We start from the raw sequence: 13,314 nt of genomic DNA, 5'->3' as shown, positions 1-13,314 counted from the left end.
AACCACACCGGATTTACATATTTGAGTATGGCATCGAAATATCTCTGTGCTTTGGTATGAAGGATGTATTACATGCATTGAAATAAGTCAATTCGTATGTGAATAGATCTTTGTATGTGTAAAATCACACATTTTTGATTTTTTGAAAAAAATATATTCATTTTATGTCTATTTCCTCGAATAAAGCTTCAAATGCGTTATTACTTTGCTCAAATTATTAAGTGAATATGGAGATAATAATTCTCTCAGTGTTATGACACACACTTCAGTCAGTATTTATCCTTTGATGATATGACTACATATCAGAGGCTGGCAGTTAAGAAGTTCCCAAAGGGGGAGGAATTACATTATTCCTAGGAGAACAGAGATTTGTCTTGTTCTTGACCTAAAATTTTTTTCTTCCTCATTTGACTTCCTGGAATTGGTTCTAACAGGGGACATGATCTAGGCAACGGGCTTATCAATCGATCACTTTAAAAATCGGATTTTGGTGAGCTCATTAAGAACAAACACAAAAGGTTACTGAAACTAAAGAAACAAATATCAATTCTTCAAAAACCAGTGGATCTCCAAGTGAGTAAGAATTAATCAAGAGATTAGGGTTCCTACAGTATTGATACTACGCTTATCACTGATTTTGCAAATTTTTCCTTAGTGCAGTGACTAGGAATCAGCGGAATATCCACCTCTTCTATATATATATATATTTTTTTTTTGTGTGTAAAGGGATAGTTATCGTATCTATGTATTATTATAAAGTTAGATACTACCAGAGCTGTGGCACTCAAGTCATTTTATCATAAACTTGGACTATCAGCACGATGAATCAGACTTACCTCGTAAAATGTAGCATAATTATCGTTTCCACTCACGGTGTATTTTGACAGAGACTTAAGTATTTATGCTAATAGATAATCAAAAGCTTGACTTAGGGTGGTAAGACCATTAGATATATGTTTTATAAATTAACTATAATAGAGCTGAAACTATCAACCAAACATCTATCATGAAATATTTATTTATCATATAGTTTAATAATCCAAATTTAATATTTATATATGAATTGCTAGATCATTATTCAAGGTAGGAGTCAAATATAAATGGTGTCCATTATTTTAATTTATGAGGCTGGATTTTTATTTATAGATTTCTTGTAAAGGAACTTTGTTGTTATTTTCTAAATTGTGTATCATTATTATTTTATTATTGAAGACCGACATTGGAGTCATTCGTAAAATATTTTTTTAGTATTGCTAAATACGGAGGGGATTTTTGTTTGTTTCCTACCTATCATAGCTGTTCGCAGCTAATTTAATGAAACGGCTCTCTACCAAAATATTATTCAAGTTGTCAAGATTAACATATTTAATTTTGGTTTTTTTTTACATGGCCACAAATCATATTTTATACAGCTATAGATATGTTTAACTAGAGGTTCGCGATTTTTGTTGAGGTGAGTCTGATTATAGGCAATTTAAGAATAATCGTCAATCGTCCAAAATTGGCAATTATTACTGATATTTTCTCACTTAACAAATAAAACTAAATAATTTTTCATGCAAAAAAAATAACTTTTTTTTTTAAAAAACGAGAATAAAAGTTACTGAACTATTTATCCTTTGAAACTCAAGACTTAACAAAATTCATCATTTTTTGAAAGTTCCATTTTCTCCTTCCAGCTACCTATTATGTTAAAATTTTGGAGTATAGAATATGATGTGTTTCGGCTATGTAAATATTTCAAATGCCCCAGAGTTAATTTTATCCCCATTTGCATGGAACTGTATTTTTCAGCATATAATTTTACCCAAGCCTGGACCAATATTGAAAGTTGGATTTGCGGATGGTATAGCTGTGATAATGACTGGAATAGATATGTCAACTATGGGTTCTATCATACAAAATGGGTGAATGAAATGAGCGGATCTGTGGAAGAAATTGGTCTTAAGTTGAGTGAAAATAAAACGAAAGCAATCTTATGTACTTGGTCTCATAAAGTGAACATACCGATATTTTATATGAACAGAACAATTTTAGAATGGGTAAAGCCAGTAAAAGTATATTGGTTTAGTTATCGATAGAAGATTGAATTGGAAAGCGCATTTAGATTACATTATCAAAAAGGTTAAATGGGCTTTATTCTCTGCCCTTAAAATGACTGGGACGCAATTGGTGTAATACCACTTTATGCTAAATGGATACGTAAAACCTATGTTGAATCGATTTTGACTTACACAGCAGGAATATGGGCACCACGTATAAAAACGAATGAGTTCCGAATTAAGAGGTTGAGAAGAATAAATAGATTAGCATGCCTACTGTTTTGTACTGTGATGAGATCTACACCAACTAGAGCTATGGAAATCTTGCTCAATGTTACACCTTTACATCTAAGTATAAAACGATTATAGGCAAAAATAGAAATAGAAGAAAACATTAGTATAACCTGGATCCCTACAAATAAAGCCAAAGGAGGGGCTTGGCTGATCCAAGAAGTGGTGAAATCAATTTTAAATATCTTTAAAGCACTAATAGTAGTTACTGAAAAAAAAAAATCCCATACCATTTCAATTGAAATAGAAAAGCAAGGAGGAGCGATTAGTTCAAAATTTCTCCACGTTTATATAGATGGCACAAAAATTGATGACAAAGTTGGATATGGCTGGTGTATAACTTATGAAGATACCTATGTTATGGAAGGCTGTGGCAACTTAAAATGGTATAATTCTGTTTTTCAAGCATAATTGGAGGGTATTTTAAAGACATTACGTGCTCTCAATAGTATAGAAAAATTTGTTCAAATGCCTATCAAAATTTTCCTGGACATTTCAGCTGCTATTAGTTCTGTAGCTAAAAATGAAAGCTTCTTTAAGGGTCAACAAGTTAAGGGGATAGAAGAAATAAAGTGTTTGAAAAGGAATTTGACAATAACATGGATAAAAAGTTATTGGGATTATACAGAAAATACATATGTAGATGCGCTTGACAAGAATGGCGGAACCTTACAAGAAAAATCGAAAGTGGAAGTTCTCAAAAGTGTAGTCTCGTCCGAGATAAATAAGTACATAAGGAAAACATCGGAACAGGAATGGGTAGAAGACACAACGTGCCGACAAGCAAAATTCTTTTTGGAGGAGCCTACTTCGTTTTAATGGCGTTTTTTAAAGTGGTGTTGTAATATTTGTATAGACGGTTTTAGGGCTTTGTTTTGGTATTTAAAATTTTTGCTATAAAAGATGTGATTTTAGTATTTGAAAGTATATTCCAGTCTTAGGGGCATATGTTACACGGGTTGCCACATTTAATTGGGGTTGCCGTGGCTTTAGGAGGAGATGGTTATCTCGTCTACGTACCCTTAAGGCGTGTAATAGTACTACTTAATAAAATAAATCAATTCAACGCTGCAGCAACAGAAGGGGCGCACTCCCACGGTTCCCAGGAAAACGGAAGAAATGCAATCCCACTCTTCAACTTTGGATTTCTCAAAGTATGGGTACTTGCACATGTTGAGTTTTTATTTTCAACAAAATTAATATTGACTGGATAGGTTGAGTGAAAAAGGAAATCTTTATTTTTTTAGCAGCCCTGCAACTGAATTGGCTTTATTTAAATCCAAATATCTTATTGGAAGCAGACTGACGTCACATGAACCGACTCAAACTGTGGAATTGAGGACCTTTTTTTGATCCGCATCCGCTATATATGTGGCTTATCGTTGAAAATTTAAAATATAGGTACCAATCTATGATGACAGAAACTGTGGAGATCAAGTTTCTTCCATCTATGACTTCAAAGAAACGAAGTGGGTTTCCTAGAATGAAGCTGTGTTTCCTCATTTATCATACCTGTTTATTTTTAAGAACTCTACATATTGTAATTTTCCAACATCAACAATTCCCACTTTTTAAATGTAAAGATTTCTGTTTTGTAAATGTTTTTTGTTTGGGAGAGAGAAAATACCACGTTAGTCATTTTTGTGCTTTTAAAATATAATTTATTATAGTGCATTCACTTAAACAGACAAGACAAATTTTAAATCACAAAACTTTACATTTTAAAAGGTAGAGTTGTTGCAGTTAAAAGATTATAATATGCAAAATTCTTTGAAAGAAATGGCGTTTACCCTCATGATAGATGATGTGACATAGTCACTATTTAAAGTTGATTAAAAATTTCTTTTTAAAAATACATTTTACTTTTATATAATAGTGGAAGCTGTTTTATTTTGGAGCACTAAGTTTTTTTCTATAATGTTTATTTATGTATCAACGAAATTATTGTTCTGATCTTTATTTTAGTATTTTGTTGTCTTATATATATAAATCATACGTGAATCAAAAAAGCTCCGATTATAGCAAGACTTTACTCTAAAGTTTTTCCATATAAGCTAATAGAAATGAAAGTGTAGTTTATAATTTATAATAAATCAATTAAAATTGTCAATATTTGGTCATGTATAGATCGGAACGGCATATATCACTCCGATATCTAATCTTTGTATTTATAAGTTCAAAAATACTACTATAAAAATGATCATTATTCATTTCTTTTCATTGTTATATATCACGTGTTTCTCAAATATTTTTATTCATACCTTTTTCCAAAAAGTGGAAAAAATATAAAATCATATATTCTATTTTATATTAATTACAACATTTACTTAAGTACGATTTTAGCTTATTTTAAACTATATTTTTAGGATTATAGAAAGAAAGTATCAGTGTCCTCAAAGATTTTAGCTCGAATAACGAAACTCCCATATCAAGTAAACATGGATAAAGATCAAGTAACATTTCCAATTACCATTAAATATTTTAATAATACAATATTTTATAGTACTTTTCGGATTCTGTAACTACAGAAGTTTTTCCTATTCAATTAGAAGCGGTTGCTGTATCATGGTGGGTGTGGATTCTAGCAGCAATATTCGGAATGATTTTACTTCTAATCATCAGCTATTGTTTGTATAGGGTAAAAGTTTAATATAAAAAATTTAAAAATAGTTAGTTAATTCAAAAAGCTACTTTAATTCCCTTAATAAACTATTTGTCAATAATTCAATGAAATTTTGTGTATTTTCCTCCATAATGGATAATTACATTGTGTAGGTTATTATTAAAAATATTTTATATTTTGTCTCACGATATTAACTTTAATTTCAGAACATTTTCATAAGAGGCTGGCGAGACTTATAATTTTAGCTCCAGTTATATACTTAAGAAAATTATGTACTTTTTAGGTCTCCTATTTTTTTGGAATGGGTAATCTGATGATTTTTTTTTTTTTCTATGATGTTGTCATTATTATTTAACTCCTGAGTAGTGAACTTCATTTTCTGCTGTATTAAATTATATTCAAACCCTGATTGAAAATATGTGAGTGCTCATAAAAGACGGAGAGTAACCTTAAGGATATGTTACAGAGTAATAATAGTAAGTCCTTGTTGAACTCAGAGTAGAATTAAGGTTCGACATCAGAGTCATTCTTACCGTTTATTTCCTTTTCCCCTCCTGCCTCTTCACGATCGTAGATGATCTAATTAAACATCATAAAAGCTAAGCTGCTCTCCTCCAAAATATTTTTCAAATTGTTAGGGTTAGTATGTTGATTTTTGGTTTACACACGATTCTCATCACTACCTATAAACATAATAATGAAATGATCTTATGTTTAAAAAAACCCCTAAAAATAACGTGGTCACCCAGACAATTTGAATAATGTTTTGGAGAAGAGCAACTAAGCTGTCAAAACATTTATTAGATCAGCTACGAGGAACTATGAGATGAGAGAAATAAATACAAATAACACTCCGTATCTAACAGGCAGGAATTACAACGATATCGATCCTCAATTATACCCGGAGTCCAACAGGGACTTACACTTATAGCTCCATAACAAATCCTCATAGTTACTCCTTGTCTTTTGCACAAAAATGATTATTTATTATACATATAAGGTTATATTGACTGTTTTCTCTGTATAAATAAAATGATAATGGTAGCAGCTTTTGAAAATAGAAAAAAAACATCTTTAGATTGCAATACCAAAAAGTGCGCTATCTTCAATTTTCATATTACTTTTTTAAACATATATTTATAAATACTTAAAGGATAGAAAAAATGAACATAAACATAATTAAAGTTGTGAAAAATATATGCCCTAACTCAGATGTAAAATTTTCTAGCGGTTGGTAAATCTGAGCATCTGATTAATTTCCCAAACTTGTTATCTTTTTTGTTAAATTATTTAGGAGAGAACATTTAAGTATCCAGTGAGTTTTTTTTTTTTTTTTTTTTTTTTTTTTTAATGTTCCTTTAATTGGTTAGATGGAGTTGTACTGATTAAGTATAAGTAAACATTATAGTTTTACAATTACTCCATCTAACCTAGTAATCTTTTGGTGAAATCCATATAGTATATTTCTTTCTCTATGAATCACCGGGCATGCCCTGATTATGTATGACTAACTATTTTAGTATTACAACTACTCCACTTGAACTAGGAATTGTCTTAGAAGTCCATATACGTGAAGTATAGTTGCTTCTCCAGGAGCGATTTATTATCAAACCTACTCACATTCATTTCAAAGGAATAATTTTTGCAAGTGCATTGTATATTGAGCTATGTTGCTCCATATCCTGATGATTTGTTTGGGAGTTAAAAGTGTAAGTCTTTACTTTAGGTTCGACATAGTAGTAAGATCTTGTTGAACTAAGAGTAGAGTTTAGGATGTTTATCGAAGTAAGCACTTGCTGGATACAGAGTGGGATTTATGTTTATTTACTTTCTCACCTTCTCAAAGCTACTTTCACCTAATCTAACGAAACGTGATGATAATTAAGCTGCTCTCCCCAAATGTTTTTGAAAATTTAGGGTACCCATTCTTATTTTTGTTTCATTTTTCTTACATACTGGTAGGCTATATGATATATAACTCTGAATACCCCCCTCCCCTATCTTATTGCCTTAAAAATGTCAAAAATTGCCCAATGAAAAAGAATAACTTGAACCAAGTTTGGAAATATACTATGTTAAAATTAACAAGAAAATAAAAAAACACAGATGTACGACAGTTTTAAAAATGGATATCAATAGATCACAAATTTGGAAGTAACTTAGGGAGATTATAAGTCTGATTTATAAACTAATTGCATGGTGTTCTTTAATAGAGCATTTTTTTTTTTTTTTGTTGAACTACTACATAATATTATCCTACTGGATTAACGTCACCAAGACAATTTGTATTTTGTCTTGTGTCTATGAGAATAGAAATGTCAAAAAGTTAAAGTAATTTCAATAAGGTTTCTATTTTCTAATTTTTCGACTTCGTTACTATTGAATTTACATTTTTTGATACTAATCTTTTTTTCTTTGAATTCTTTAATAGTTTTTTTGTAAGGAATTGGATGATTAACTTTCTGATTTTTACTTTTTTTATTAGTGTGTCTTATAATGCAATATGAACTCTTTTTTCTAATTTAGAGATATTTTTGTCGTCAGTTAGATTATTTCTCGTTTTTGCATTCAGAACTTCAGGAAGAACTAGGACCCTTGATCCCAAAATTGTACAAAATATGTGGTTTCCTAGGTTTTTTTTTTATCAGTTGCTTTCCTTTCAGGGTTGCAACTGTTTTATAATCTTACTTCAATATTCCCTTTATAAAAGTCTGACGGAAATACAGTATTTTTATCTTTTTAAAGCTCCATTAAATTATAAGACTATTTCCTTGTTACCTATAAGTATTACAAATAGGAATTTAGAAATGTTTTAATTTTTAATGTGTGATAATTAGCTGCACAGAAGCCATCTCAAAAGTGGGTATTTTCCTCTGGTGTGACTGGTTGGTTTTACTGAAATTTGTCCCACGGATCCTTATTGGCTGAATTGTAGAATATCTCTTTTTCTATTGCCATGTACGTAGCGTCAGATATCAAGACTCTGATATAATTTCTTTAAATCCTCGTTTTTATATTCAAATTGACAGATTTCTTAATCAGTTCCTACATCATTTATTAGGCCAACTCCTTCCTTTGCAAAGAAGGAAAATTCGCCAAGGGACCAATTTTTGCTAATTTCAGTTATTTAGTCCAATTTGAAGTAATACTGTTTAATCAAGGTTTAATATTAACTGAAGCTCGGAGATATACAGAATCACAATTATGATTATATCAATCTCAAATAAAATATATGAAGGATATATTAACGGAGAAGAATCCAAATAACTTCAAAATTAAGAGGAAAATGTAGAAAATAAGGGAAGCTTTTGAAAAACTCAATTAAAAAAAATGAGAATTTTTCATCATAGATGAATGAATCATTCTCAGAGATTGAATTGAAAATTGATAAAATCATACATACAAAAAATATCTTAAAATAAATAAGGTGTGAAGTATATCAATTTTTCAGATCAAATTTACAGAATACGAATCCGACTGAGACAAACTTCTCAAATTTCAAATCGGAGACAAGATTAATTAATCAGCCTTCCTTAAATGTTTAATTTATAAAATTAATTCATATGATGGAAAAAAACTCACCAAGAGAAAATATCGATATTATGAACATGTTGCTTTCCTTATTTTTTCACAAAATTTGACGTATTCGAGATTCCTGAAAACACAAGTAAAACTCTAAATGAAGTAATAGAAGATCTTTGTGAATACTTCAAAGGAAAAAAGAGAAATAGTAGAGATTCGATACAAATTATTCAGAACAAAACAAGTGTGAAGGGAAACATTAAATTAATTTTACTGTTGCTTTAAATTTATTGCAGAATAGGTGGAAAGATTCCAAATGAAATCAGAAGTTTTTTTTAGCTACTCGATAATGTAACTACATTTCCGATTTGGAACAGCTACTGATATTTACCATGTCCAATTCAGCAATAGCCTGAGCAGAAGCTATTGCAAATAGCCGAAAGCTGTTAAGTAGGGGGTTTTTATGTGGCAGCACGGAAGAAAAAAGTGGATTTAAAAAAAAATCAAGATTGACTGTCGACAATTCAAAGAAATCATCGGAATATAAAAAGAAACATCTATTCATAAAGAATCGCAGAAGACAAAAAGGATGACTGTGACTATTCAAGAGATTAAAGATGAAAAAGAAGGCTAGACCAAGTTTAATATAAATATGAGGTTATTCCATAACCCGTGTACGACTGATGTTTGACTTCCACCACCCTTTTAATATTGACGTCATTGTAGATGAGTGGTTATTGTTTGTCTAAATCTGTTTTTCTTCTCCAGTGGTCGGTATCAAATTGAAAATTATAACAATAGTTACGTCATAGTCTATGAGTGGTTGCATGTTTTGTCAAAATCTGCCTATCTTGCTCAGCAGTCAGTTCAAATACATCAGATTGAAAATTCTAGCAAGCCCAACTACATGATGGTCTAACCTTGTATTTCTATTAACATTGGGCGATACTATTTTTCCTACTTTTTTAACACTTTCAACGCCTTTAGTTATCGTTGCTTTTATATATATTTTTCGTACTTTGGTCGATACCAAAAAGAGCGGGAGGGTTGTTGACCATGAAGTCACACATTACCGATGATTAGAATTACATAAGTTATATCTAATATATAATATTGCTGTTTTCTAAGTAAAAAGTAATAACTAGTGCATGTGCTTATGAAAGATGGTGAGTAACAATGAGTGTTTCCCCCTGAGTTATATGTGTAAGTTCTTATTGGACTCGAAATTTGAGTCCGGACATCAGAGTAGTTCCACCTTATATATCTTTTCTATATATGGAGGGGATTTGTGTTTATTTCCTTCCTCTCGCCGCTGCTTGCAGTTAATCTATTAAAACGTCATGACAGTTAAGGGGCTTTCCTCTCAAGTATTCTTAAAATTGTCAGAATTACCTTAGTAATTTTAGGTTTCTTTTATTTTTACATACCGATACAAATATTATAGGCATAACTGATTATACCAAATAAAAGAATAAATCTCCGTGCCAACCCAAATAAAAGAGTATAGTTTATAAAATAACTTTAAAATTATTTACTTATAATGGAAGGAAGACAGTTTGATGTATATTATTAACGTATAATTATGTATAAATAACTATTTATCAAAGTATATTATTTTATATTAAATTATGCTACGCAATATATATTGTGAGTTGATGATGGTGGGTTGAGGTTTATAAGGTTTGATTTTCGATATATATTTGCCCAAACTTATCCCATTAATTTTGTTAGCATATCTTTTATATTCTTTCAATTCATTCAGTTATTATTTGAAGTAATATGTCTTCACTATCACCCATCAGCTTTCCATATTTCATTATAATTTTCTCTATAATTTGTTCATTCATCATGTTTTTTTGAAAAAAATATGGGGAAAAAATATTTTTTTAATAAATAGAAAATGTCAAATATTTACTTGACTTATATAGGTATAAGTCCAGTTAAATTTTACTGAAATAATAAAAAAATCAACCTTAAAAACCAAGAGCGAAATAAAGTTCTTACTTTTAATCATTTAATAGACAGTTTTTAAGGTGGGTTGGCACATCTATCATTCATATAAACATCTCATTGTATATATAGATAAACAAGAAACATCAATAATAGAGTTTCTTATTTGACAAAAATCAATAGTGAAATACTATTTGATAATAAAATATTACGCCAACAATATCTTAATAATTAAGAATAGGAAGACTCTTGTAACCTCTCTCTTGTCAAGGTAGGTTAATAGAAATACAAGGTTAGACCATCATATAATCGGGCTTGCTAGAATTTTCAATTTGGTGTAATGTACTGACTGCTGGGAAACACTGGTAGATTTTTACAGAATACGCAACCACTCATAATTTATGACGTCACTATTGCCGTAATTTTCAATTTAATGTATCATACAGAATACTGGGAAGGAAAAACAGAGTTTGACACAACACGCACACACTCATCTAATATGAGATGAATATTAAAAGTGTGGTGGAAGTCAAACATCCGTTAAGGTATAACCTTGTATTTATATTAACCGTGTCTGTTCTTAACTTTGCTAAAATATGCAGTCATAATAATGTTGCAACATTGAAAAGTTCAAAATAAATATAAAATTAATCTTATTATCTGTAATTCTGGAAATGTTGTATTTTGTCGAATTAATACTGATTTAATTGTATTATTTTGTTATAATTTGTTATTTTCAGCTATAAAACAACTTATAACACAATGAAACAAATACGTTATGTCATACATGGAATTATAGTTGGTAAATAATTTATTTATGTGGAGATACTAGATCCTCACTAAGGTAATAGTTCAAAAACAGTGACAAGCAATTATTCAGAGTACTCCCAAGACACATCGTTATTAAACTGAAATTGCATTAAGATTTTCCAATGGAAGTTTAATAAAGCTAAAAAGTCACATCTATTAAAGTATTGAAGGAATAAGGAGGGAGGTTTGAAGTGTCCAAGGTAAATAATTTTTGGTATATGCTCAACAGCATGAATTAAGCATTAAAAATTGTATGAATATCAGTTTGATAGAGATTAGGGATTTCATAGTTTGGTACATTAGGAGACAAATCAATAAAATACTTCAATATTATCTTATCAGGACCAAGGAAAATGATAAATCATCAACCTTCACTAGAATCTTCCTAATTCCGTTTGCTACTGGAACAACAGGATGAAAAAAAACCACCTTAAATTAAGAGAATTGAGTAGAGTTCACAATTCAAATTTGAATACTCTTTTGATGATGGATCTATTTAACCATATATAACGATGAATATATATCCCAAGATTGAAATGAGGATCTATGAAGGGATCAATTTAGAGATAGTAGGAAGTATAAATATTTGAAATAAGATTAAAGTCAATAAACACTTTTACATACGTTTTATTAATCGTAATTGTTTTTATGTGAGTAGAAAAATAACTCTAAACAATTTTAGTTCCACATTACTATAAATCAAGATTTATCAGAAACCAGACTCATGAGATAAAAACCGAAATCAGCTTTCAATTTTGTACTTAAAGGTAAATTCAATCCAGGTTTGAAAGTTGATGTTGAAAGTTTTCCCCCTACAATTGTGTATTCAATAAAAAGGTATATAGTGTAATATAAAGCCCAACTGCACCAAGTTGACTTAAATTTGACCTTGAAATGTATGACATGCCAATTATGTTGACTTAAATTTAAGTTAATTTGCTATCATTGGTCCTAAACTTGACTAAATTTTCATGCTTGAATCCTTATTTCTTTTCAAATCTTTGAAATAATTTTTATGAAAATTATTTGATTTTGTAGTGTGGATTCTTTAGAAGAAAGAGACCTGACATAAATCCGGAAAGTGAACCTCTAAACATACGCCAATAGAAAACTGAACAGTTTAAGCTTCATGAAAATTTCCTTATTTAATTTTGTTAATGATGTAAGAATAAAACTAATTTATGACCGATTTATTAATAACAAATATGAACTAACACACGTGTATTTTTACATAATACATTTCATTAGTTATTTTATTGTCTGTTTTTATATTATATTTGAAATTGTACAAGTAAATGTTTTTATATGAAATATAATTTTGTAAAACAAAAAAAAATCTCACTAACACAAAGTTCAGGCATCTACTCTAAGACTATGTATTCAAAAAATGGTTGAATTTATTCAAGAAAAATAAACTTAAAGATAAACAAATCAAAATATTAACACCAACAGTTCTTCTACTTTCTTTCGTTAAACTCAACTCTATTCAAGGAATATTGATCTATTCCAACATTTTTCACAAAAATAATGATACATTTAATATGTATGGATGTAATAAATGAAAAGAGTTTCTTATGTAAGAAGAGGTGCCGAGCGTCTAGCCCTAGGTAAAATAAAGTTTTATTTATTAGAATGACAACAGTTGAGAAAAATTTAATGTTTCAGAACAATATTACAATGTTATCGTCGAAGATGACCATTCGTGTTTCACAGCCACCAATGTTAGAAAGAAATTATTCTTGATAAATTATTTTTGAACATTATGAATGTAGGTTGTTTTAAAATTGTGCTGGGCTTTTTATTTTGTTTTGAGAGTTACTTTTTCTCTCCGTAATTAAAATCAAAAGTTGATTCCCGCAGTAGAAACAAAACTTTTAAAAACAATAATTTTAAACAATTGAATAATTCTAACTACTACCGATTTCATATTTAGATCTTTTTTTAGTTTGAAAATTGCTAAGGCTTAATATAATTCTCAAAAGATCCTCTAATTCGGAATTATATTATCACGAGAGACCATGGCATGAAACTTAATCCGAGGAAAACTATCAGGCCTTAAAAGGGAATATAGTTTAT

The 13,314-nt window shown here is 29.7% G+C and overlaps 1 protein-coding gene across 10 annotated transcripts in view; it reads left to right on the top strand.

Moving 5' to 3' along the window:
• LOC121126783 (integrin alpha-PS2) overlaps window positions 1-12,675 on the top strand; it is a 130,023-nt gene extending 117,348 nt beyond the window's left edge. For 6 of the 10 annotated variants that reach the window (XR_011782582.1, XR_011782581.1, XM_071892065.1 and 3 more), the window contains 3 exons: window positions 4,700-4,786; window positions 4,837-4,971; window positions 12,277-12,675. Coding sequence is in view for 7 of the 10 variants with exons in the window: in XM_071892065.1 (XP_071748166.1) it covers window positions 4,700-4,786; window positions 4,837-4,971; window positions 12,277-12,345 (291 nt within the window). In the remaining 3 variants the exon portion in view is untranslated. The remainder of the gene's footprint in view (window positions 1-4,699; window positions 4,787-4,836; window positions 4,972-12,276) is intronic. The other 4 variants (XR_011782583.1, XM_040722123.2, XM_071892066.1 and 1 more) reach the window with 2 other exon arrangements.
• The last annotated feature ends 639 nt before the right edge of the window (window positions 12,676-13,314 follow it).

Source organism: Lepeophtheirus salmonis, chromosome 12, assembly GCF_016086655.4.
Source record: "Lepeophtheirus salmonis chromosome 12, UVic_Lsal_1.4, whole genome shotgun sequence".
NCBI lineage: Eukaryota > Metazoa > Arthropoda > Copepoda > Siphonostomatoida > Caligidae > Lepeophtheirus > Lepeophtheirus salmonis.
Note: the sequence above shows the minus strand (reverse complement) of the source record. Positions and strands in the feature narration are given on the sequence as shown.